This window comes from Stomoxys calcitrans, chromosome 3, assembly GCF_963082655.1.
Source record: "Stomoxys calcitrans chromosome 3, idStoCalc2.1, whole genome shotgun sequence".
Classification (NCBI taxonomy): domain Eukaryota; kingdom Metazoa; phylum Arthropoda; class Insecta; order Diptera; family Muscidae; genus Stomoxys; species Stomoxys calcitrans.
This window is the reverse complement of record NC_081554.1, coordinates 138984817-139012609: the sequence shown is the minus strand read 5'-3', so window position 1 is coordinate 139012609 and position 27793 is coordinate 138984817. Positions and strand designations below refer to the sequence as shown.

The 27793-nt window shown below is 38.9% G+C and overlaps 1 protein-coding gene across 2 annotated transcripts; it reads left to right on the top strand.

Moving 5' to 3' along the window:
• Positions 1-876: 876 nt before the first annotated feature.
• LOC106090209 (transcription factor grauzone) lies at positions 877-25878 on the top strand. 2 transcript variants are annotated; one of them, XM_013256328.2, is made up of 5 exons: positions 877-1037; positions 1156-1367; positions 1443-2428; positions 2487-2868; positions 25627-25878. In XM_013256328.2, exons 2-5 carry the CDS (start codon positions 1254-1256, stop codon positions 25855-25857), a joined length of 1713 nt encoding a protein of 570 aa, XP_013111782.2. In that variant the 5' UTR covers positions 877-1037; positions 1156-1253; the 3' UTR covers positions 25858-25878. The 2 variants fall into 2 exon arrangements, with proteins under 2 accessions (XP_013111782.2, XP_013111783.2); XM_013256329.2 differs by having other exon boundaries at positions 877-1059.
• Positions 25879-27793: the final 1915 nt, after the last annotated feature.

Sequence of the window (27793 nt, the reverse complement as noted above, 5' to 3'; positions counted from 1 at the left end):
ACATACTAGTTTGATAGCAAAAATGATGAATCATATGTTAATTGGCAATTTTGACACACATAATGAAATACCAATGATACGTGAAAAGTCGCATGCCATAAGACAAGTACATGTAGTGTGATAGAGCCTTTAGAGCGGTGTTCTATTCCTTCTGACAAAAATATGAATATGCTGTTTTTGTTTTAAGTTGAATGAAAGCAACCCCAAATAAAATTGTTTTCACAACTTAAACAATTTGTAGCCATAAAATATAGTATATGTTGTTTACTAGTATCCAAGATATATTAATTTACAGGTAGGATCATTGTACAATTAAGAGGTAGCGTCATTAGTACATCAAAAAAAAAAAATCGACCCCTTGCAAAACTACCTTGAATGGCAAATGTCGTAAATTGAAATTTTAAAGTGGTTTTAGAAATAAACATTGTTTTACAATTTATCTTCTTCAAATGTGTTTTATATTTTATTTTCTTCATTATAACACAGTTTTTTACTTATGTGTGGCATATCGGATCAATAGGAACAACTTATTAAAATTTAGAAAAGAAATCACAACTGTGTTATCCAGCTTTTGGTATTTAAATTGAATGCAAAATCAAAACAAAAATAAAAAAAATTTACTCACCCTATAAGTGCATCCTGACGCATTTTTCGTTGTTTGTGTGTTATAGTTCTTTACTAAATGCACACACACACATTCAAAACTCGTTGATATATAGTGCACTTGGCGAGAAAAAAAATTTGCTCAGCTGTTTGATATATTCTACCTGGTCATTATATCATGCTAGTATCTGAGTCGGTACTCACTTCTAAATAACAATCATGTGGCAACACTCTACTTTTATCAGCTGGTTTATGTACTAATTATTAATTTGTTTACATCGACTTGGAATATTGCAACTTTATATATCGAGTGAAAATTATAAACTGAACAAATTGTTTTCAAGTTCCGAAGCAATTTATGATTACAATCCAAAAATGGCATATAAGCTAAGTCAAACATTCTACTGAGGATTGATATAGTTGCTTCGCGTTCGGTAATAGCTAAATGCAATTTCGGTATTTTTCATCGCAATTGAGCTGCGATTTACTAGCTATAAGTTTAACATGGTTCATCCCAATTTTTTTAAATTATACTCAATTTTCTCCCAATAGGTTAAATTTCGATATCGTGTAACAGCTAGATATGTTTAATATATATATGTAACTAAACTATAATCCTTGTGGCACATATCTGTTCAAAAGTGGATAGCATGGAGTGTTTGGTATGTCTTGAAGATCAGAAAGGATCGGAGATATGTATTTCAGTCGATTCAGAAAATTGGCAGGAGTACAGGAATATTATCGATAAGCATTTGTGGGTTTTTGTAAGTTTTTTTTTGATTTCTTACAAAACGTACAATGAACAAAGTGAAGTTCATAATTGGATTTTCTCATTTCAGGAAACACCTGTAGTTAAAGCCTGCATATGTTCTCCATGCTGGGAGGTGCTAAGCGACTTCAATACATTCTATACTCGTGTGGAAAGCACTCACAATGCTAGAAAGTTGAAGTTGAAAAATGAAACTGATCCATTGCAAGAGGACAATAAGCCCAAGGATATTTTATTAAAAACCTTACTTGAACCGGAAATTGTTATATGTCAAAAATTAGAAACACCAATTGAAATTAAACAAGAAAACGAGGAGCCTATTATTGCATTAGCAATAGCGCAAGATAATTTTATCAAAGATGCTGATTATAATTCCATAGATATCCTTTACGATGATCATGACCCTCCATTCATTGCAGATAGCAGTGATACCAAGGAAAGTTATGATGATACTGATAGCGACGATAACTTGCCTCTAATTCGCATGGAATTTAAAAACAACAAACCACCAACAAGAAATGAGCGGCGGAAATCAGCAAAAGAAACGGACGAAAACCCTAAACCTTTTAAAGGCAAAAACACGTCTAAACTGAAAAGCACAAGCATTGAAAAAAGAAATACTCCTCGAAAACAATCAAATCTTCCCAAAATAAATCGCGTTGAATACGATAAATTCCTGCAGGAAAATTTTAAGATGACTTGCGATAAATGCCAAAAGACATTTGACAGATTCCGTATCCTTTGCCAACATTACATTAAAGAGCACAACGAAGAGGGCTATGCGTTATGTTGTGGGAATAAATTCTTTAATAGAAGGTTGCTCGTAGACCACATTAACTACCATCTTAATCCTGAATACTTTAAGTGCGATCTTTGTAACAAAGTGTTTACGAAAAGAATATGTCTCATCGGCCATATGAAGATGCATGAGGAAAAAAAATTCTGTTGCGATATATGCGATAAGAAGTTCGTTCTAAAACACAAATTGGATAAGCATAAACTAACGCATTTGCCGGAATCTGAAAAAAAATTTCCATGCAACGAATGCGGCAAATTGTAAGCATGTAAATTGTGTAAAGTTTGTTCAAACTGATAGTTTTTTCTTTACGGTTAGCTATGCGAATGAATATATACTCACACAACATCAAAAGGCTGTTCATCTCAACATATACGCCAAAATTTGCGAAATATGCGGACAAACCATGCCAGACTCACATACATTCAAGCGTCACATGGAGAGGCATGAAGGAATATTTCCCGTTAAAAATGCAAAATGTGACCAATGTGGTCTTATATTGACAAGTCAACATACCTTAAAATTGCACATAGAATTAAAACATCCGACTGATAGACGTGAACACAAATGTCATGTCTGCTCCAAAATCTCTCCAAATTTAAGGGCTCTAAATAAACACGTACGTGAGGCACACGAAATGGGATACAGATTTAAATGCACAATATGTGAAAAGGAATTCAAGAGAGCTGATAACTTTAAGGTGAGACACGATACAAAATGCGCAATGATAAATGAATAACAAACATTGTTCTTATTTTTTTCATTTAAAATTATGTGAATTTCCTTTTATTCTTAAGAATTAAAGTAGGTAAATAGGTTAAACGGCGTATGTTGGGACGTAATTTGGTATATATGTACATATGAATATTTAAAAGTATTTCTCGTTTCATTCTTTGGCCGTCGTTTGAATACATTAATTCTTTAGGTTATTAGCCCCAAAAGGGATGATCGAGCTTAAGACGACGATAATGATGTTGTTGTTGTTGTAACCACATTTTCATGTTGAGGTGTCGTTCCTCGTCAAGCTCCTGTAAGTGAGCAAGCTCGTTCCGATCCAAAGGACCGATCGCCGCGGGAACACATTAGCCATTCGTTATTTAAAGGCGCCAATAATTCGCCTTGTCATATCGAGCATCATAGACATCCAGTATTTGTGCAAGAGCCGGTGCCACCCGACCCCTCACTGAGACCGTACTCTCGATACCGCTCATTGTCCGCGACTGCCGTTGCAGCTACTCCATACGGAGCAGCTGCAATTAACGCCACACAGATGGGACCACAATGTTCAAGACTGTGTGGTGCTCACAGCTATCCCGTGCCGGGACGTATAATGGTTACGGATGGGCTAAAGCGCTCAAAGTTAAGATGCAGGTACACCTTGGCAGTTTATATCGACCGAGTCACATTTTGGTACCAAAACGTACAAAATGGTTCTTTCTTTCCCGATTGATCGAAAGCTCTCAAAATTGGATTACAGTTACAACTTGATGGTATGTATCTGGAAGCCAAACGATTTTTTTTGAAATTCGTTTATTTTGGCACTAAAACGTACAAAATGGTATTTTCTTTACGGATTGAGCTAAAGCTCTTAAAATTGGGATACAGTACACCTTGACAATAAATAAGGTGACTAGAAGAGTGTTTTGCAGTTCGTACATTTAGGTATCAAAACGTACAAAATGGTACTTCCTTTACTACAGCACTTGTTCCTTGAGCTACAGCACTCAAAATTGCGATACAGATACACTTTGAGAGCAAATTTCGGTCGACTAGAAGAATTTTTTGAAATCCGTACTTTAGGTGCAAAAACGTAGAAAGTGGTACTTTCTAAACAGATTGAAGAGATTTTTTGGAATTCGTACATTAAAGTATTGTATTAAAACGTACAAAGTGGAACTTTCTTTACGAACTGAGCTTGAGCTCCGAAATTTGGAATACGGGTATATTTTGGCCGACTAGAAGATTTTTTGAAATTCGTACTTTAAAGTACTAAATCGTACAAAATGGTACTTTTTTTAACAGATTGAGTCGCAGCTCACAAAATCAGGATGCTGTTACATCTTAACAGAATATATCGGGCGACTTTAAGATTGTTTTGAAATTGGTACATAAATCTACTATATCTTACAAATTAGTACCTTTCCTACGGATTGAGTTTATGTTTTCATAATTTGGATGCAGTTGCTCTTTGCCAGTATATATTGAACACTAGAAGAGTTGTCTGAAATTCGTACATTTGGTAATAAATACAACAAAATAAGGCATTATGCTTTACCTTTGTCCACAATAGCACAGATTGCATCATATACAAAGGGATAGAGAAAGACGTACGGAAAAATGTACATTTACTACTTCATTTGGAATACAGAAGGGCGGCTAGAAAGTTTTTCCGTACGTTCGAAATGGTACTCTCTTTGCGAATTTAATTTGAGCTCACAAAATTGAGATAAAAATACACTAAGACAGTATGACGGGCGAATAGAATATTTTTGAAATTCGTATTTTTAGGCACTTAAAGTTGCACAATGGTTCTTTCCTTACGGATTAGGCTAAAGCTTTTAAAATTGCGATACAGTTACACCTCGATATTGGGTGTACCAACGGGGGCAGCGAAGCGACCGGGATTATGCTAGTAATCGTATATATAAAAATCAACTTGTGTTTGTTTGATGTGTTCCTTATAGACTCAAAAACGGCTAACCCGATTTTCTTGAAATCACAGATGATGCATAATGATCCCAGGGTGAAAATAGGGTACTACATTTTTTGATACCTGAAGGGGGAGCGGACCGTCTCCCTTACCAAAATTTTCAGAAACGGCAGATCTTCGAGATGGGTGTTGCGATTTAAGCAAAATTTTGTTTGCTCTCTTAAAGTAAACTGAAAACAAAAATTTGATATCCAAATTTCGGATAGGGTATCTAGGGGGGCCACCCCACTCCCAAACCTACCAAATATGTAAATAGACCAACCACGACTATATGGGATTCAAATGAAAGGAACTTAAGAGTAGAAAACGTATTTCATATCCAATTGTCGGACCAAGTGTTTGGGGGACCACCCCAACCCTCAAAACACCCCTAAATCGGACTTTTTTTTTTTTGGCAATATAGGGCTCAAATAAAAGGTATTTGAGAGTAGAATACGAATCTGGTATTTTTCAATGTTCGGGAAAACTGTCTTTGGGACAACCAACGCCATAAAACCACCCAAATATGACGTGTTTTCTGACCATTGTAGTAAAGGGATCAAATAAGAAGTATTTTAGAGTAGAACACGAATCTGATATATATTTTCGGGGCAAATCACTGAGTGGGCGCCCCATCTCCCAAAACACACCCAAACCGGACATGTTTGCCGACTATGGAAATATGGGGCTCAATTGAAAGATATTTGGAAGTAGACCACGAATGTAACATCAACATTCGGAACGTCCAAGCCTTATAACAACCTCTTATTAGGACGTATTTTCTCACCAAGACAATTTGGGACTTAAAGGACGCGAAGCTCAATATTGATAGTTTTTAGGGCCCATATCCCAAACGAAACATATGTGCTAACTTTTGCAATAAGGGGTTTAAATGAAAGGTATTTGAGATTAGCAAATGTAAATATTTGATATCCAATTTTGAGACCAATGGCAATATGGGCTTCAAAAGAATGGTATTTGAAAGTAGAGCAAGATGCTGATATATTTTCAATGTTAAGTGCTTGGGCGACCACCCCCTCCACAAAACACACCTAAATCGGACATATTTATCGACCATGTCAATGTGGGGCTCAAAATAAATAAAATAAGTAAAAATTTACCGAATATGGCAAAATGCGGCTCACATGAAAGCTATGTGAGATTAGAAAGCGAATTTGAATCCCATAAATTCTTCTTAAACCAATGGCAATATGGGGTTTAAATAAATGGCATTTGAGAGTAGAGCACAATGCTGATATTTTTTGAGAAGTTTGCCCCTGTTCCTTAGTGGAATGGTCATGTGCAAAATTTGCTTTTGTTATACAGTTAGTCAAGCGATATACATTTACTATTTTCGTAGCATGGTTGTTGTTGACGCAGTTTGTTGTGTTCTATCTTTCGTCTGCTTGATTCTGTTGAGTGTCAAGACCCAGGAATTCTGCGACTAAGGTGGGGTGCGTCCACAAGGATCTGGGTCTGAGTCGAGTGGGTCTGGCCGGTCAGTTAAACAGGTGACGTGTATCGTGCGGTCCCTGGTTACAATCGGGACATACATATTGCACGTCGTCATCAATCCTTGCTCTGTAGGAGTTGAGGCGGCTGCATCTGCCGGAACGTAATTGAGCCAGAACTACTCTGGTTTGCCGGGGGTGCAATGGGAGGCGTCGTTCTTCAAGGACTACATTCACCCGGTAGCCATTTACCGCATCTGCTACCGTGTCTGCATGAATGTTGCTTAGATCTGCTTGATATGCCGCTTGATCTAGAGGCTCTATCTTGCAGCGCTGAACCACAAGATCTAGATCATGTAGATCTACCTTAAGGCTTCTGGGCTGCGGATATTTATCCACAAGATGATGATTTGGACAGTCTCTGCGATAACAGGCCAAATGGTATTGCTTAGACAGCATGTAGTTATGTCTTCGCACTGGTAGGATCTTTGTCTCCTTATGGAGGTGGTCCTCATGAGAACTGAGGAGACAGCCCGTCGCAGTTCGGAGGGCGGCATTCTGACAGATCTGAATATTATTCTACTGCGTGTTACAAAGTTGACGAGACCACGCTGGCGCTGCATAACTTACCACAGATCGGCCAATTGCTTTGTACGTGGTCAACAAGGTTTCTTTGTCTGCACCCCAAGTGTTGCCAGCAAGTGATTTGAGGACCTTGTTTCTACTTTTGACTTTATCGCAGATTGCTGTGGCATGTGGGGAGAATGTGTTTGAGCCGTCAAATGTGACGCAGGGGTTATGAAGTATGGTGAGAATTATGGGGAGGTGGTCTGACCCCAAAGAGATGACAGCTTGCCAGGAGACGTCACTCAGGAGATTAGGGGATGCAATTGAGATATCTGGCGAGCTGCTGCACCTCCTCGTAATCCTAGTGGGGGCATCCTCATTCACCGTGCAAAACGTGGAGCTTTCAATTTGCTCTGCCAAAGCTATGCCACGCTGGTCGTTGTAACCGTGAGAACTGTGCAAGCTTCAGGTGTTTGTCAGCTTTGTCTCCGGGATCGCTGCGACCAATATGCTCTTCCGACTCATGAAGTTAACACTCTCATCGATCTTGCCAGGGAGTCCGTTGCAGTGTAACTGCAAAAACGATACACTTCCCGGCACTGGCCTGGCAATATTTGGGCTGGGATGCTGCCGTTGCGTATATTGCCGTACAGGAGTGGTTAGGGGGAGTCACATAGTCCGATGACGAGGACGCAGAAGGCCACGACGACGACGCTTGCGACCCACTGCTGTCTATGTTCGCACGGCACCTTGCGACATAACCAGTATGGCTATACTCCCGTAGTGAAGTGAAGCCAGAGCAAGATCGGAAATGTACCCACTCCATTCACCGGTTACACCTCACCGACACCAATCGATGAAGGAGGCGGGCGGAAAAGGCACTCCGGGATGTGCCTCTCCCATAACGAAAAAAGACGAACACGTACACAGAGGCGGCAGCCCTTGCCGATGAGGATTCCATCGGGTCAATCCGGTGCGTACAACCGGCTGCCATGGATTTTGTGATATTCGTAAGTTTAGGTATCAAAAAGTACGAAATGGTACAAACTTGTCAATCGCGAATGGAAAGTGTTGGAATTATGTTCTTGGGCTCAAATAAAAGAAAGTCTCAAAAAATTAAGGTTTATTAAAAAAATGAAAAATCGTTCCGGAAGTGGGAGAAGCTGAACCGCAATTGGTACTATTTGGTACTTTCTTTGTAAATTGAACTAGAGTTCTGAATTTTGAAACTTAGGTTCACTATGGCAACCTTTATTGGGTGACTATAAGAGTTGTTTTTGGAAATATTTACACTTATGTTTAGTACATAAAAGTACAAAAAGGCACGAAATAAGTGAACTTTGTACAGGGCGGATGGATATAGGTTGAATTTTGAAATTTAACTTAAAAGACATCTGGTGCAAAATAATGGAATGGGTGAAAAGAAACAAGTAAAAGCGCGCTAAGTTCGGCCGGGCCGAATCTTATATACCCTCCACCATGGATCGCATTTGTCGAGTTCTTTTCCCGGCATCTCTTCTTAGGCAAAAAAGGATATAAGAAAAGAGTTGCTCTGCTATTAAAACGATATCAAGATATGGTCCGGTTCGGACCACAATTAAATTATATGTTGGAGACCTGTGTAAAATTTCAGCCAATTCGTATAAGAATTGCGCCCATTGGGGCTCACGAAGTAAAATAGAGAGAACGATTTATATGGGATCTGTATCGGGCTATAGACCGATTCAGACCATAATAAACACGTTTGTTGATGGTCATTAGAGGATCAATCGTACAAAATTTCAGGCATATCGGATAATAATTGCGACCTCTAGGGGTCAAGAAGTCAAGATCCCAGATCGGTTTATATGGCAGCTATATCAGGCTATGAACCGATTTGAACCTTATTTGACACAGTTGTTGAAAGTAAAAATAAAATACGTCTTGCAAAATTTCAGCCAAATAGGATAGGAATGGCGCCCTCTAGAAGCTCAAGAAGTCAAATCCCCAGATCTGTTTATATGACAGCTATATCAGGTTATGGACCGATTTCAACCATACTTGGCACAGTTGTTGGATATCATAACGAAATACTTCGTGTAAAAATTCATTCAAATCGGATAAGAATTGTGCCCTCTAGAGGCTCAAGAAGTCAAGACCCAAGATCGGTTTATATGGCAGCTATATCAGGTTATGGACCGATTTAAAACATACTTGGCACAGTTGTTGGGTATCATAACAAAACACGTCGTGCGAAATTCCATTCCAATCGGATAAGAATTGCGCCCTCTAGAGGGTCAAGAAGTCAAGACCCAAGATCGGTTTATATGGCAGCTATATCAGGTTATGGACCGATTTTAACCATACTTGGCACTGTTGTTGGATATAATAACAAAACACGTCATGCAAAATTTCATTTCAATCGGATAAGAATTGCGCACTCTAGAGGCTCAAGAAGTCAAGACCCAATATCGGTTTATATGGCAGCTATATCAGGTTAAGGACCGATTTGAACCATACTTGGCACAGTTGTTGGATATCATAACAAACCACGTCGTGCAAAATTTCATTCTGATCGGATAAGAATTGCGCATTCTAGAGGCTCAAGAAGTCAAGACCCAAGATCGGTTTATATGGCAGCTATATCAAAACATGGACCGATATGGCCCATTTACAATACCAACCGACCTACACTAATAAGAAGTACTTGTGCAAAATTTCAAGCGGCTAGCTTTACTCCTTCGGAAGTTAGCGTGCTTTCGACAGACAGACGGACGGACGGACGGACAGACGGACGGACAGACGGACGGACATGGCTAGATCGACATAAAATGTCACGACGATCAAGAATATATATACTTTATGGGGTCTCAGACGAATATTTCGAGTAGTTACAAACAGAATGACGAAATGGAGCTAGAAGTCTGAAATTTGGCATGCAGGTACAACTAGGCAATATATGAGGGGTGACAAAATTATCTATTAGAAATTCGTAAATTTTGGTGCCAAAATTGGTAGCATTTGGTACTTTCTTTACAGATAGAGCTAGAGGGCAAAAATTTGGCATGCTGGTACAACTAGAAAAAATATGATGGCTGACTATGATGTTTTTACAATCCCTGCATTTTTGTACCAATATTGGTACCATTTGGCACTTTCTGTGCAGATGGAGCTAGAGGTCTGAAATTTGGCATGTAGGAACAATTAAAATATATATGATGGGTGGTTAAATGATCTTTTCACCATTCGCACATTTTGGTGCCAAAATTGGTACCATTTGGTACTTTCTTCATAGAAAGAGCTAGAGGGCTGAAATTCGGCATCCAGATACAACTAGGAAAATTGGGATGGGTGACTAAATAATCTATTCCAACACATACATATACAATAAATGGCATGTATGTACAAAAAGGAAGTAAATGATGGGTTACTAAATGCTCTTTTCACAATTTGTACATTTTGGTATCAAAATTGGTACCATTTGGTACTTTCTTATCAAATGGAGCTAGAGGTGAACAGGGACAGCTAAAGTTAAGCAATTAGACAAATATTATCGCAGTTATGAAGATTAGTACATCGAAAGAATATATTGGGCAACTAGATATGTTTTTATTCGTTTAAGTACTCAAACGTACAAAATGGTGCTTTCTTAACGGAGTGAGTTAACGCTATCAAAATTAGGAAAATCTGGAAGCTGGAAAGTAAATGGGATTTACAAAGGACTGCATCTTGGCAGGGTGGATGCCTTCTACGGTGAGTGAGATTGATGGGAGGGCCCCATCAGAACGTGGCTTCTGCGGATTCTGCGGAACAGAACGTGGCTTATCCTAGGCCTGAGGTTGCATAACTTCGAAATAGAACTGCTGATTGGAATCCTAACTGATCATTGTAAACTTTTGCAGGGTATGCTATGACATGTCCTGTTGAGAGAGTTTCTGTAAGTAAGGCAGCCTCCAGACACTTACTACTACTTAATTTCCCATGAACATTCTCGGAAACCGCACCAAACTGTGACTTTTTCTGGATGCATTTGTAGCTCTGGGTGATCTTCCCTCCAAAATTTACAATTCTGCTTATTTACGTACCCATTGAGCCAAAAGTTTCGTCGTTGAACACAATTTTTCGATAAAAATGTGGATCTTCGGCCAACTTTCCAAGAGCCCATTCGCCAAAAATTCTGCGTTGCGGTGGGTCGATCGACTTTAATTCTTGCTCTAGCTGTATTATGAAACGCTTAACTTCTTCCGCAAAATTTTCCACGTTGTTGAGTAACAATTGCTGCGAACGGTGACGAATCGATAATTGATAGTCATCATTAACATTGGCCGATACAGCTGTGATATTTTCTTCAGTTCGCGCTCTACGTAAGCGTGTTGGAGGTTTAATGTCCAATGTTAGCGGATGTGAACATTCGCAAGTTATTGGGCTTTTTAAAGCGATCTTGATAGTTCAACGGTAGGAACTAGAAGGCATTTTCCTTCTTCTGTTCCTGTGGTACCACAGAGACGAAAACGTCTAAGTGAGTCTAATGGCAGACTGCCACTTAACCTAACATACCCTAGCAAGAATACAGGCTTTGTGTCTCCCATTCCCCGTACCCTTGAGTAGTTTAAATCCTGGAATTCTTAGTTCACGGACCATTCTTCCACACACCCATGGTTCCTGGATAAGAACCACGTCAAATCCTCCCGCCATCAGGAGGATCTTTAGTGCCGACGAAGCGACCTTACAATGATGGAGATTTATCTGTAGAAACTGGAACATAGTCAGGATTCAGAACTTCCACTACTGTTGCGTTAGACTCGTTTTCTGATTCCACCAGAAGTTCATCCTCACAAGATTCGTTAGATCATGTCATGATGAGCTTCCGTATGCATCCAGGGGCAGGTGAGAAAGCTGTGGAACCACTCTTCTTCTGGACACTTGCGGTGTGGACGATTCCTCCAGGGCTTGTCGTGTGGCGTTTCGATGCCATCCCCTCCTGTCTGGATTGTGGTAGGGGGATTTCAGTCTCCTGCAATCCGCCAGACTTAAGCGATGTGGTCGATAGTTCCCTCTGCTTCTATAGACCTTCAGTTTCAACTTGTTGAATTCGTAGGACACAACCACTTCAGACTTGTTGAGGTCTGCGAGACAGCCGTATTTTAGAACGAATACTGCATGTCTCCGGTCACCATCAGCCTCATCCAATCTTACAGTCGGTGGTTGAAAGATTGGGATTACATTCCCTTAGTCTTCCAAGTACCATTTTAAGATCTTAGGGAATCCTTGGTATCCAAGCATGCGCCATTGGTCTAGTGCTGCACCTGGCGAGATCAAGCATGCGCCATTGGTCAAGCATGCGCCATTGGTCTAGTGCTGCATCTGACGAGATCACAGATTTTTTAGCGCACAACGCTAAAAAAAGATTAGTACCTTGATTCTCGAAGGCAATTAGTCTGTATCGGCCACGATACCAGCCTGCATCGTCACAAACTGGAGGAGACCCAGGAAATTCCGCAAGGACATCGGAGTGTACTGACGACAGTCCATTGATTATTCCTATTAGGTAGGCATGCATTATTCCTAGGTAGGCAGCCCTGTTCTTCTCCCTTGTCGACAACTGCCATCACCAAACTGTCTCTAGCGATATTAGCAAAGATTCTTGGACCATACTTACTATTGTTCGCCGTAGTTCTTTCTGGCATGGGATGCCCTCCAGGTGACCGCAGCCTTTTGGCTGATTGCGGTGAAGTTTCCGTATCTAGTGTGAAGTCTTTTGGGTAGTCTGTGCAGCAAATTCCCGAACCCAATTTAATGAGTGTCTCTCGCTATTAGTAAGAGTCGTAGGATTATTTTCACCAAGCCTCTCAATAAACCTGATGGCCTAGGCAAATTATAGGCATGCGAAGAAAGAATAGATTTGGTCTTGTCCTTAAGACTCGAATCAGGTGTCTTCATCAAAAGCACCTGCTGATCATTCGTCTGTCGGCTAGTGGAACCTGGAGTAGTCGCTTCATCAGTCGAGGTTTCAGTAGCAGACAATATGCTGCGGCCTGATACCACCACCGAAGCTGTTGAGTCTTTGGAGTACATTCTAAGTCTACTCCTGGGCCTTAGATCTGCAGCTCCACTGGAAACAGATGCAGATCATCAACTACCTAATGGATACCTCTATCGCAGCTATTCTTGAGTGACTTACATTTTTCTTCAAAAAATAATGACCTTTTACGAGTTACAGAAAAATTCTTGCAGATCGAAACAACAAAACATGCGCTCCACTCAACGGTTCAAACAAGAATCCTACATCTTATGGCTCTGGAAATTGTGGCTTTCTCATTGGCCATGTGGCGGCTACGGACACTGATACAATATCCGATGTTGCAGGCAGTGTGGATTACACCCTACCTGAGCCGCCTTTTGATAAGAAGTACTGTACCACTATTCCTGATAGAACCGATTGAAACTACGATATCCCTGGTAAGAGAAGTTACATAGATAAGGTGGGCTTTGGGCTGTACTCTAAATATCTAGAACTGGTCATATCGAAAAGGTTACCCGACAACGGAAGTGGTGGAATGGCTAAGATATAATGTCATTACGACGATTGACATTATTATCTTTTCAGACAGCCATTAAATACCTGGAGAACGTATTTCTGAACACAAAAACCGCCCTCGTCTGTCGCAGATCTCTCAACACGATGGCTGAACAGTTCAAAATTCACTTGTTCTGATTGCCGGGCTACAGAGATATCCCAGGAAATTGTACAGCGGATGAGCTTGCGAGACTAGGAACTACCCTACACATTCCAGGGATACTGGAATCTGTGGGTATGGCTCTAGCTACATGTAAACTTAGTTTTTAAGACAAGGCCCGAAGGGCAACGAATGATAGATGGTCACAAAGAGGGGGCTGTGAGCATTCCAAAACTATGTGGCCTAATCTAAACTTGGTGTCATTGGCTAGAACAGACGTCTCAGTCATTGTGTCCGTCATGACAGGTCACTGTCTGAGCGGAAAACATGCTGACAGACTGAAGGTTGCCAGAAATTACAGAAGCTGTAAGGATATCGAAGAAGAAGAGACTATAGAACACCTATTTTTTTCCCGCACTAGCAGACAAAAGGAGTTCCACATTACGTTCTCATTTTTTTGAGAACCTGTCTGATTTAGCGGATGTGAACATTCGCACAAATTAACATGGACAGACGGACAGGCAAACAGATATAGCTAAATCGAATCAGAAAGTGATTCTAAGTCGATCGGTATACTTATCAATGGGTCTATCTCTCTTCCTTCTGGGTGTTATAAACAAATGCACTAAGTTATAATATCTGTACCACAGTAGTGGTGTAGGGTTTAAAAGTAGGAATACAAACGTGTCTTTCACAGCCCGAAAAATATTTCAGGTGATAATTTTATTTTAGTTTTTTATAGATTTTGATGGGCTGTATGTAGCGCCTCCAGTGAAAATATCTAGCAATGCCAATGACGTGCAGAATATTTACAGATTGTCGATACAAACAAAATCGGTATACAAAAAAAATTAAGAAATCAGCAAATGTGCAGAGCTTCTAATATAACTCTAAGCTGATGGCCGGGTATACGGGAATTTGTAAAATGTGACGAAAGAAATCTGACAGAAAATCGGAAAAAAATTCGAAGGAAAATTTAGAGAAATAGGCAAATTCTCTTATAAAATATCAGAAAACTTCGGGAAAAAAATCCGATTTGGTTCCTACTTCTTTGCGTGGCGATTAAGCGACATTAGCGATAGAAATATTTGCAGGGGAGTCCATATTGTTTTTCAATTCTAAAGAGAAACAAAAGCCCATTGGTGTAACTGAAAAATTCCAAGAATAAATCGTGAAACGATTAATTGACCAAATTAAAAAGAAGTGAATCAAAGAAGTGCAAACCAATAAAACATTTTTGCTTAGGATAGGTTAGGTAAGGTTTTATTGGTAATCTGCCATCAGACACACTTAAACGTTTTCGTCCATTGTGATACCACAGGAACAGGAACAGGAGAAAGAAGATTACTTCTAGTTCCTACCGTTAAACTACCCATATCGCTTTAAAAAGCACAATAACTTGCGAATGTTCACATCCGCTAAATCAGTGAAGTTATCAAAGAAATGAAAACCTAAAGTGAAACTCCTTCTAACTGCCAGTGTGGACACATACACATCAGATTTTCTAAGGTCTCTTCTTCCTTGACGTCCTCACAGCTTAGGCAAAAGTCGTTACTGGCGACATTCAGACCGTCATGACTAGACTTCGAATTTGTATGCAAAATCGAAATTTTGACATCTACTGAATTATTTTCCAAATTCGTTGTTGTAAAATTGTTGTTATAAAATTTAATTTTGTAAACGTATGATGGCTTCGGAACTTCTGCACACAGATATGCAATATACCAAATATTTGACGCCAAATTTTCGATTTTGCATAAAAATCCGGACTCTAGTCATAACGGACACAATGACTAAGACGTCCATTCGAGCCAGCAACAGCAAAGCGGTAGAGCTCTCAGCATTCAAGTCTAGACCAGGCTACATAATTTTGGAATGTCCACAATGGCTGCCAGGCTGTCTGAGAAGATATATATGCCAATCGTCGTTATGACATTACATGTTAGCCATTCTACCACTTCCTTAACTGCAATGAACTCCGCTTGATACACACTGCTGTGCTCGGGTAACCTTCTCGTTATAACCAATCTTAGTTCTTCACCTCTAAACCCACCTGGACGTCTAGTTTGGAACCATCCGTATAGAAGTCTAATTAACTTCTATTACCAGAGACATTGTAGTTCCAATATACGACAAGAGTTGCCTTTTTTGCCCTTTCTAAAATGTTGGATTTGAAATTCAATTTCCTGTCTAGCAAAACACCCAGATGTTTTGCGGTTTCAGTAAATGGAACATTCTTTTCTCCCATGGAGACAGGTGGCACTGTAGTATCTTGTATCTTCTGCTGAAAGGAACTATTTCTGTCTTGCACGGATTTAGAGACAATAATACATTGTTAATGGCTTTATTTCAAAGTAGAGGAGACATTTTTTTAAATCTGCAGATCCCAAGCCTGCTGTAATGCATCTTGTTAGTAAGTAAATTATTAATAAACTTTCGTTCGTGTGGTAAGCTTTTCCTGCTTTTGGAATGAAAATTACCATTGTGTCCCTCCATCCCACAGGTATATCTCCCTAAGCCGAGGAGCCAGTCAGCCTAACACAGCTTGTAATTCAATAGGTCATACATCATCAGGGCCTGGCGACTTGAAAGAGTCGAAACTTTTTATCGCCCAAAGGATTTTAAACTCAGACACAATTTTCCCAATAACCTCCGACGTTACCAGTGGCAACCTATTCTGGAGCATGTCCGTGAAGATAAATTTGAATATAACTTAGCCAAGACACAAACCTGACATTTTAACAGAGCTATGTTAAATGTTAAACAGAGCACTGTTAACTAATTTTCTTTTGTATTTCAAATAAAAAAACTCATTTTTAGCATTTTCTCACCAAATATTTTCTAAAATCACTTGCTAAAGAATTTATCTTCAACTATAAAATGCTTAATAATAGCTAAACCCTGAAACCTCTATGCCAACAATATTTTTTGAAGACCTTTATGACCCATTTTTAAAACGGCAATGCAGTGCACTCGTCATAGATAGGTGATACAAACTAATACCTGAATTAGCCCCTACCGAGAGCTATTAGAATCAGAAGTTCCCATATTCAAATTGTATTTCAGATCGGAGATATTTCGCCCCAAAAGTTATATTTGAATTTAACATAATGGCCCACTGTGCTGGACTGGTAATAGATAGGTGATACAAACTAATACCAGAATTAGCCCCTACCAAGAGCTTTTAGAATCAGAAGTCCCCATATTCAAATTGTATTTCAGATCGGAGATATTTCGCCCCAAATGTTATATTTGAATTTAACATAATGGCCCACTGTGCTGGACTGGTAATAGATAGGTGTTACAAACTAATACCAGAATTAGCCCCTACCAAGAGCTTTTAGAATCAGAAGTCCCCATATTCAAATTGTATTTCAGATCGGAGATATTTCACCCCAAAAGTTATATTTGAATTTAACATAATGGCCCACTGTGCTGGACTGGTCATAGATAGATGACACAAACTAATACCAGAATTAGTCCCTACCAAGAACTATTAGAATGAGAAGTCCCCATATTCAAATTGTATTTCAGATCGGAGATATTTCGCCCCAAAAGTTATATTTGAATTTAACATAATGGGCCACTGTGCTGGACTGGTCATAGATAGGTGATACAAACTAATACCAGAATTAGCCCCTACCGAGAGCTATTAGAATCAGAAGTTCCCATACTCAAATTGTATTTCAGATCGGAGATATTTCGCCCCAAAAGTTATATTTGAATTTAACATAATGGCCCACTGTGCTGGACTGGTAATAGATAGGTGATACAAACTAATACCAGAATTAGCTCCTACCAAGAGCTTTTAGAATCAGAAGTCCCCATATTCAAATTGTATTTCAGATCGGAGATATTTCGCCCCAAATGTTATATTTGAATTTAACATAATGGCCCACTGTGCTGGACTGGCCATAGATAGGTGATACAAACTAATACCAGAATTAGCCCCTACCAAGAGCTATTAGAATCAGAAGTTCCCATATTCAAATTGTATTTCAGATCGGAGATATTTCGCCCCAAAAGTTATATTTGAATTTAACATAATGGCCCACTGTGCTGAACTGGTAATAGATAGATGATACAAACTAATACCAGAATTAGACCCTACCAAGAGCTATTAGAATCAGAAGTCCCCATATTCAAATTGTATTTCAAATCGGAGATATTGCGCCCCAAAAGTTATATTTGAATTGAACATAATGGCCCACTGTGCTGGACTGGTCATAGATAGGTGATACAAACTAATACCAGAATTAGCCCCTACCAAGAGCTTTTAGAATCAGAAGTCCCCATATTCAAATTGTATTTCAGATCGGAGATATTTCACCCCAAAAGTTATATTTGAATTTAACATAATGGCCCACTGTGCTGGACAGGTCATAGATAGATGACACAAACTAATACCAGAATTAGTCCCTACCAAGAGCTATTAGAATCAGAAGTCCCCATATTCAAATTGTATTTCAGATCGGAGATATTTCGCCCCAAATGTTATATTTGAATTTAACATAATGGCCCACTGTGCTGGACTAGTAATAGATAGGTGTTACAAACTAATACCAGAATTAGCCCCTGCCAAGAGCTTATAGAATCAGAAGTCCCCATATTCAAATTGTATTTCAGATCGGAGATATTTCACCCCAAAAGTTATATTTGAATTGAACATAATGGCCCACTGTGCTGGACTGGTCATAGATAGATGACACAAACTAATACCAGAATTAGTCCCTACCAAGAGCTATTAGAATCAGAAGTTCCCATACTCAAATTGTATTTCAGATCGGAGATATTTCGCCCCAAAATTATATTTGAATTTAACATAATGGCCCACTGTGCTGGACAGGTCATAGATAGATGACACAAACTAATACCAGAATTAGTCCCTACCAAGAGCTATTAGAATCAGAAGTCCCCATATTCAAATTGTATTTCAGATCGGAGATATTTCGCCCCAAATGTTATATTTGAATTTAACATAATGGCCCACTGTGCTGGACTAGTAATAGATAGGTGTTACAAACTAATACCAGAATTAGCCCCTGCCAAGAGCTTATAGAATCAGAAGTCCCCATATTCAAATTGTATTTCAGATCGGAGATATTTCACCCCAAAAGTTATATTTGAATTGAACATAATGGCCCACTGTGCTGGACTGGTCATAGATAGATGACACAAACTAATACCAGAATTAGTCCCTACCAAGAGCTATTAGAATCAGAAGTTCCCATACTCAAATTGTATTTCAGATCGGAGATATTTCGCCCCAAAATTATATTTGAATTTAACATAATGGCCCACTGTGCTGGACAGGTCATAGATAGATGACACAAACTAATACCAGAATTAGTCCCTACCAAGAGCTATTAGAATCAGAAGTCCCCATATTCAAATTGTATTTCAGATCGGAGATATTTCGCCCCAAAAGTTATATTTGAATTTAACATAATGGCCCACTGTGCTGGACTGGTCATAGATAGGTGATACAAACTAATACCAGAATTACCCCTACCAAGGGCTATTAGAATCAGAAGTCCCCATATTCAAATTGTATTTCAGATCGGAGATATTTCGCCCCAAAAGTTATATTTGAATTTAACATAATTGCCCACTGTGCTGGACTGGTCATAGATAGATGATACAAACTAATACCAGAATTAGACCCTACCAAGAGCTATTAGAATCAGAAGTCCCCATATTCAAATTGTATTTCAAATCGGAGATATTGCGCCCCAAAAGTTATATTTGAATTGAACATAATGGCCCACTGTGCTGGACTGGTCATAGATAGGTGATACAAACTAATACCAGAATTAGCCCCTACCAAGAGCTATTAGAATCAGAAGTTCCCATATTCAAATTGTATTTCAGATCGGAGATATTTCGCCCCAAAAGTTATATTTGAATTTAACATTATGGCCCACTGTGCTGGACTGGTCATAGATAGGTGATACAAACTTATACCAGAATTAGCCCCTACCAAGAGCTATTAAAATCAGAAGTCCCCATATTCAAATTGTATTTCAGATCGGAGAAATTTCGCCCCAAAAGTTATATTTGAATTTAACATAATGGCCCACTGTGCTGGACTGGTCATAGATAGGTGATACAAACTAATACCAGAATTAGCCCCTACCAACAGCTATTAGAATCAGAAGTCCCTATATTCAAATTGTATTTTAGATCGGAGATATTTCGCCCCAAAAGTTATATTTTAATTTAACATAGTGACCCACTAGGGTGGTGGTCCCCCTAGCACTTGGTCCGACAATTGGATGTCAGATACGTTTTCTTATACTAAATACCTTTCATTTGAGTCCCATATTGTCGTGATTGGTCTAAATATAGGTTTGGTAGGTTTTAGGGTGGGTCGGCGCCCCTAGGTACCCCATCCGAAATTTGGATACTAAATTTTTATTTTAAGGGTACTATATGAGAGCACACAAAATTTCGCTTAAATCGCACCACCCATCTCCGAGATCTGGCGTTTCTGAAAATTAGGGTAAGGGGTAAAAATTTCAAGAAAATCGTATCAGTCGTTTCTGAGTCTATAAGGAACACACAAACATACAAACAAACACAAATTGATTTTTATATATAAGATTGTTATTCAAGCGATATACTATTTTCGTAGCGTGGTATTTCACTAAAAGCTCTTTAATTGTCGAAAAAACTTTTGTTCCATATAAAGTAAAAGAAGGCGCTGTGGAGCGGGCACGGGTCAGCTAGTTTTTATATATTTACTAGCTGACCCGGGCCCGCTCCGGTGCGCCTTCTTTTACTTTATATGGAACAAAAGTTTCCTTGGAATATTTATTTTCGACAATTAAAGAGCTTTTAGTGAAAAAGTATATCGCTTGACTAACAATTTAACAATATAAGTGCCTTTGACCGAATCCCATATGTCTTTATTGGTATCGAATTTAAGTTTGGATGTAAGGTGTACTTCATTCTTAAAATACTTTATTTCAGCCCGCTACTCTCATGATATCTGATTTAGGGGTGTTTTCGGGGCTGAGGTGGTCTCCCAGGCACTTGGCCCTGAAAAATATCAGCATCGTGCTCTTCTCTCAAATACCATTTATTTAAACCCCATATTGCCAATGGGTTAAGAGGAGTTTACAGGATGAGGCGTCCCCCAAACACATGGTTCGAAATAGGTTATCAAATTCGTTTTCTAATCTTAAATACCACATATTGGCATGGTCGAAAATTTTTTACCCTTTGCGGGGTGTTTTGGGGATGTGTGATTTCCTAAATACATGGTCCTAAATTTGGATATCAAATTCGTATTCTACTCCTAAATACCTTTATTTGAGCCCTATTTTGCGATGGTCACTAAAAAATTCCTGCTTGTGGGGTATTTTGGGAAAGGGGTTGACCCCCAGAAAAGTGGGTATCAAATCTTGCTCTACCCCCCAATATCTTTCATTTAATCTCCACATTGACATGGTCGGTAAATATGGCCGATTTAGGGGTGTTTTGGGGATTGGGGTGGTCCCCCAAACACTAAGCCCGGAAAATATATCAGCAACGTGCTCTATTCTCATATATCTATATATCATTTATTTGAACCCCATATTTTGGGAAAGGGGTTGACCCCCAGAAAATTGGTCTTGAAAGTGGGTATCAATTCTTGCTCTACCCCCAATACCTTTTATTTAAGCTCCACTTTGACATGGCCGGTATATATGGCCGATTTAGGTTGTTTTGGGGATTAGGGTGGTCGCCCAAACACTAATCCCGGAAAATATATCAGCAACGTGCTCTATTCTCATATATCTATTTATCATTTATTTGAACCCCATATTGCCATTGGCCTCAAAATTTCAAATCTCATTTAAACTCCTTATTGCAAAAGTCAGCAAATATGTCCGGTTTGGGTTATAAGCCCTAAACATTAGGGACCTAGACAGTTGGTCTCTAATGTTGATATCAGATACGTGGTCTACTCCCAAATACCTTTAATTTGAGCCCCATATTTCCATAGTCGGCAAACGTGACCGGTTTGGGGGATGGGCGGCCAATCAGTGAGTTGGCCTTGAAAATATATATCGGATTCGTGTTCCACTCTAAAAACCCTCTTATTTGAGCCTCATATTGCAAAAGTCAGCAAATACTTAATATTTGGGTGGTGTTGTGGGGCTGCGGTGGCCCATATGGCTATGGTCGTAAATTTGTCCCCTTTGGGGGATGTTTTTGGGGAGAGGCGGCCCCCAAACATTTGGTCCCATATTTGGATATCAGATTCTAATTCTACACTCAAATACCTTTTATTTAAGCCCCATATTCCCATGGTCAGTAAATAAGTCCTGTTTGGGGGGTGTTTTGGGAAAGGTGTGGACCCAAGAAACGTGGTCCCACATTTGGATATCTGATTCGTATTCTACTCGCAAATACCTTTCATATGAATCCCATATTGCCATGGTCGGTAAATATGTCCGATTTAGGGGTGTTTTAGGGGTTGGGGTGGTCCCCCTAGCACTTGGTCCGACAATTGGATGTTCGATACGTTTTCTTATTCGTTTGAGACCTATATTGTCGTGATTTGTCTAAATATATGTTTGGTAGGTTTTAGGGTGGGGCGGCCCCCCTAGGTACCCCAACCGAAATTTGGATACTAAATTTTTAATTTTTAGGGTACTATATGAGAGCACACAAAATTTCGCTTAAATCGCACCTCCCATCTCTGAGATCTGGCGTTCCTGAAAATTAGGGTAAGGGGGAGGGTCCGCCCCCCCTTCAGATATAAAAAAATGTAGTTCCCTATTTTCACCACGGGGTCATTATGCACCATCTGTGAAAATTTGAAGAAAATCGGTTCAGCCGTTTCTGAGTCTATAAGGAACACACAAACATACAAACAAACACAAATTGATTTTCACATTGTATATAAGATTGCTTTACACCCATTATATTTTTTAGTTTAGTCATAAAGACTATGTGCAAAGAACATGACAAAAAGTGATTAATTGTGGAGTACATATTCATCAGAGAACAGAATGGAACCAATCGCTTTTATAGCGCATTCATATTTTCGCTGTCTTTCACTTGCATTCATTCAACAACAGAAAGTACTGTTTCTGCTTTCAATTGCCTTTATTGTTTTTGATTAGTGCTTCTTAACACTCTTTTTTTATAATTCCGTTACAAATCAAGCAATGAAATGAAAGCTGGCACACTAAAAATAAGAGATTCTTAGTATTCGTTGAAATTTTGTTGTGGTGGTTTAAGAAATTTTAGGAAAAATTGAACCAGAGCGGTCTATCGGTAAATACAATATTCGTATTATACTCCCAAATACTTTTCATTTGAGTCCCGAGTGGTCCACTTTGGTTTTGGGTATTGCTTTTGGGGGTTGGGGGTAGGGTAGGGTCTGATCTCTTTCCGATATCAAAAAATAGTATAGCTTATTGCTCCTTCCGCAATCTGTGAAAATTTCAAGAAAATCGACGGAGCCATTTTCGAGTTTATACGGACCAAACAAACTCAATTTCATTATACCACCGAAGGATGGGGGTATATTAAGTTTGTCATTCCGTTCGCAACACATCGAAATATCCATTTGCGAACCTATAAAGTTTATATATTCTTGATCGTCGTAAAAATCTAAGACGATCTAGCCATAAGACGATCTTGTCATTCCGTTTGCAACACATCGAAATATCCATTTTCGACCCTTTAAAGTATATTTATTCTTGATCGTCGTAAAAATGTAAGACGATCTAGCCATGTCCGTACAGTCTGAGCTGGAACTTTGCACGGATTCTTTCTTTGTCCATAGGCAGGCTAAGTTCGACGATAAGCTAGGTCAGACTATATCATTATATAGCACCATATAGACCGATCCGCCGACTTATGATCTTAGGCCCATAAAAGCCACATTTCCCATCCGATTTTTCTGAAATTTAAGCCAGTGAATTGTGTTAGGCTCCTCGACATCTTTGTGCAATTTGGCTCAGATCGGTACAGATTTGGATATAGCTGCCATTTAGACCGATCTCTCGATTTAATGTTTTGGGGCCATAAAAGGCGCATTTATTTTTCGATGCCGTTGAAATTTTGGACAGTGAGTTGTGTTAGGCTCTTCGACATCCTTCTTTAATTTGGCCCAGAGGGGTCCAGAATTGGATATATTGGGTTGCCTAAAAAGTAATTGTGGATTTTTCATATAGTCGGCGTTGACAAATTTTTTCAACGGCTTGGGACTCTGTAATTGCAATCTTCTTCTGTCAGTTATCAGCTGTTACTTTTAGCTTGCTTTAGAAAAAAAGTGCGCGAAATTTTGTTTACATTTGTTTGCTTGGCGTCAATTTTAATATGGAGCCCACAAAGGAGCATTTTCGTCATATTTTACTTTATTAAAGGAAAAAACGCGGAGCAGGTTGCTAAAAAGTTACGAGATGTGTATGGTGATAAAGCCTTAAAAGGAAGACGGTGTCAAAATTGGTTTCGCAAATTCCGTTCTGGAGATTTTTCACTTAAAGATGAGCCACGTTCAGGTCGGCCAAATGAAGTTGATGATGACCAAATCAAATTATTAATCGAATTGGATCGTCATGTAACTGAGCGTGAGATAGGAGAGAAGTTAAATATACCAAAATCAACTGTTCATTATCATATAAAAAGTCTTGGACTGGTGAAAAAGCTTGATATTTGGGTACCACATGTATTGAAAGAAATTCATTTAACAAACCGAATCAACGCTTGTGATATGCACCTTAAACGCAATGAATTCGATCCGTTTTTAAAACGAATCATAACTGGAGATGAAAAATGGATTGTTTACAACAACGTTAGTCGAAAACGATCATGGTCCAAGCATGGTGAACCAGCTCAAACCAATTCAAAGGCTGATATCCACAAAAAGAAGGTTATGCTGTCTGTTTGGTGGGATTGGAAGGGTGTGGTATATTTTGAGCTGCTTCCAAGGAACCAAACGATTAATTCGGATGTTTACTGTCAACAATTGGGACAGTGAGTTGCGTTAGCCCCCTAGGTATCCTTTTGCAACTTGGCCCAGATCGGGTGAGATTTGGATATAGCTGTCATATAGATCGATCTCCCGACTTAAAGTCTTTCGGCTATAAAAGGCACATTTATTGTCTGATTTCACCGAAATTTGGGACAGTTAGTTGTATTAGGGACCTGAAATCCTTCTTCAATTTGGCCCAGATTGGTTCAGATTTGTCATATAGACTGATTTAAGGTTTTGGCCCCATAAAATTCGCAATAATTGTCCGATGTCGCCGAAATTTGGAGCAGTGATTTGTGTTGGGACCTTTGACATCGTTCTTCAATTCTGCCCAAATCGGTTCAGATTTGTATCCGATTTATCGATTTAAAGTCTTGGCTCAATAAAAGGCACATTTATAATCCGATTTCGCTGAAATTTGACACAGTGACTTATTTTAGGCTTTTCGATATCCGTGTCGTATATGGTTCAGATCGGTCTATATTTGGATATAGCTACCAAAAAGACCAATATTTTGTTCTACGAAATTGGACAATGACTTGTACTTATTGGACCACTCAATGTCCGTGCTGAATTTAGTCCAAATTAGACCATGTTCCGACATAGCTGCTATGGGGGCATAAATTATGCATTTTTCACAGGAGGTGGTGGGTATCAAAAGTTCGGCCCGTCCGAACTTAACGCCTTTTTACTTGTTTTGATATATGTAAAGCCTATATTTAATCGACATTATACCAATCGCTGCATATTCGTCCTCTTTGAGAGTGTTTAGCGAACTAAACAAAAGACATTCAATGCATATGTATGCTATTTCTATGAATTGAGTTGAATGTTCTTGTTTTAAAATTATGTGTGGTGATGACAATATACAATTTTTTGGCAAATGCATTCATAAGAAACACATTTTTAACTGTTTTTTTAATAACTGTGTAACCATTTTCGTAAAAATTGTTTGTATCTCTATAAAAATGTCTTTGGATTGATATATTTTTTGTTACAATGAAAAACCTATGTAACGAAATGTTGCGCATATATGAAGACGATTCTACGTATAAAATTAAAGTTATTTATTTACCTATGATATAAAATATACATATAAACGTTGTATGTCTTTTTACAGTCACATATGGCAATTCATACAGGAACGCCACTGCACCGTTGCCCTTGGTGCCCAAAAGAATTTAATTCAAATGGTAATATGCACCAACATAGGAAGAAAGCACATCCTATTGAGTGGGAGGAAGCTCAACGTAAAAAGTATTCTGGAAATCTACCGCCCAATTTCAAGCGACCGTCTACAAGCAGCAATTCTCAAAACCAAACACTCACCGCAGATATAAATCAACAATAAACAAAGTCTTAAAGTACGGCATCTTATTTGTTTTATTTATGTATGCTTGGTTTTATCGTCACTCGGAAACGTAGTAGATTACTTTCATTTAATTTGTTTGGAGAATTAAAGTACGCTTAAATCACATTTTGTAATTGAATGCGATTTCAATCTTGACCCATATTTGTTGTAACAAATAGCCACAATTTAACGAATCGATTATGGATGGCAACCTTAGTTTAATTGTGTTGTCAGTTGACAAATTTACGCTACGGATGACAACTTTCGACTGAAGTTGCTAAAACATTTGTGGTTGCTCTGTTGTTTTTAAATAAACAGTGAAATTAAAAGCAAATTAACTTATTTTATTTATAAATTCTTCACTTGTTTCAAGGGTGTGAAGTTAAAGCTGTTTTTAACCAGGAATGGATGAGATTGAAACACAACATTAAAATTAATATAACTTAGGGAATTTTGGGCGGATTTTGAAAAATTTGACATCCAAAGAAAGCTTAAAGCGAGAAGAAACCGTTACTGGTGTCACTATAGCTATAGCTTCATGTGTACAGCTGTGACACAGCTTCATGACACACAATTTTGGCAAAAAATTTGAAAGGCGTTTTTCGGGCATTTCTAAAGGAGATTAAAGCAGAAAGAGAGCAGAATTCCCTAAAGTAAAAAATTTTCTGAAATCGTTATAGAAATCGAGATATTTTGGTTTTAAGGTTAGTCATACGAACCGCAGTTTGAACATTTCTGGAAGGAATTTTCCAAAAAATTTTGGTATGTATGGAAAGGTAAGGGGTAGTACAATTTCACCATGTAATCAGCTTTTCTGTAGCTGAAGCATACACCCACAAAGTGGAAGCCATCGTAGCTCAGAGGTTAGCATGTCCGCCTATGACGCTGAACGCCTGGGTTCGAATCCTGGCGAGACCATCAGAAAAATTTTCAGCGGTGATTTTCCCCTCCTAATGCTGGCAAAGAGAGCAGAATTCCCCAAAGTAAAAAATTTTCTGAAATCGTTATAGAAATCGAGATATTTTGGTTTTAAGGTTAGTCATTCGAACCGCAGTTTGAACATTTCTGGAAGGAATTTTCCAAAAAATTTTGGTATGTATGGAAAGGTAAGGGGTAGTACAATTTCACCATGTAATCAGCTTTTCTGTAGCTGAAGCATACACCCACAAAGTGGAAGCCATCGTAGCTCAGAGGTTAGCATGTCCGCCTATGACGCTGAACGCCTGGGTTCGAATCCTGGCGAGACCATCAGAAAAATTTTCAGCGGTGATTTTCCCCTCCTAATGCTGGCAACATTTGTGAGGTACTATGCCATGTAGAACTTCTCTCCAAAAAGGTGTCGCACTGTGGCACGCCGTTCGGACTCTGCTAGTGGAATGTTCATGGGCAAAATTTACATTTACTTTAGTATAAACTTTGCGGGCCACATTTCGGACATTTTTGGAGGAGATTAAAACAGAAAAGTGGCCTTCAAATCAAAGCCCGAAGGGAGCAGAATCCGTCAATGTGTTAATGTAGACTGAACTCGGTATTGAAACCGAGATATTTCAATTTTCTTTTAATGTGCATGCAAACGTCAGTTTGGACATCTCTGGAAGGAATTTTCCAAAAAAAAAATTATATGAATGGAAAGCTAAAGGAGTGTATTATTCCACCATATGGTCAGCATTTCCATAGTTGAAACACCCACATTGAATGCCTACATTTTTAAAAACTTTGGGGTCCACATTTCGAACATTTCTGGAGGAGATTACAACAGGAAAGTGGTCCTCACATTAAGGCCCCAAGAAGCAGTTTTTCAGAATCGATTGAAAACTATCTAATTCATTTTCATTGTTCATACCTGTGTATGACAATGAAAATGATCTGTTGAAATTCTGTTTTAATTTTCATCGTTTACTTCGAATCTTTGTACTTGGTGCCTCTTAAAAAAGCC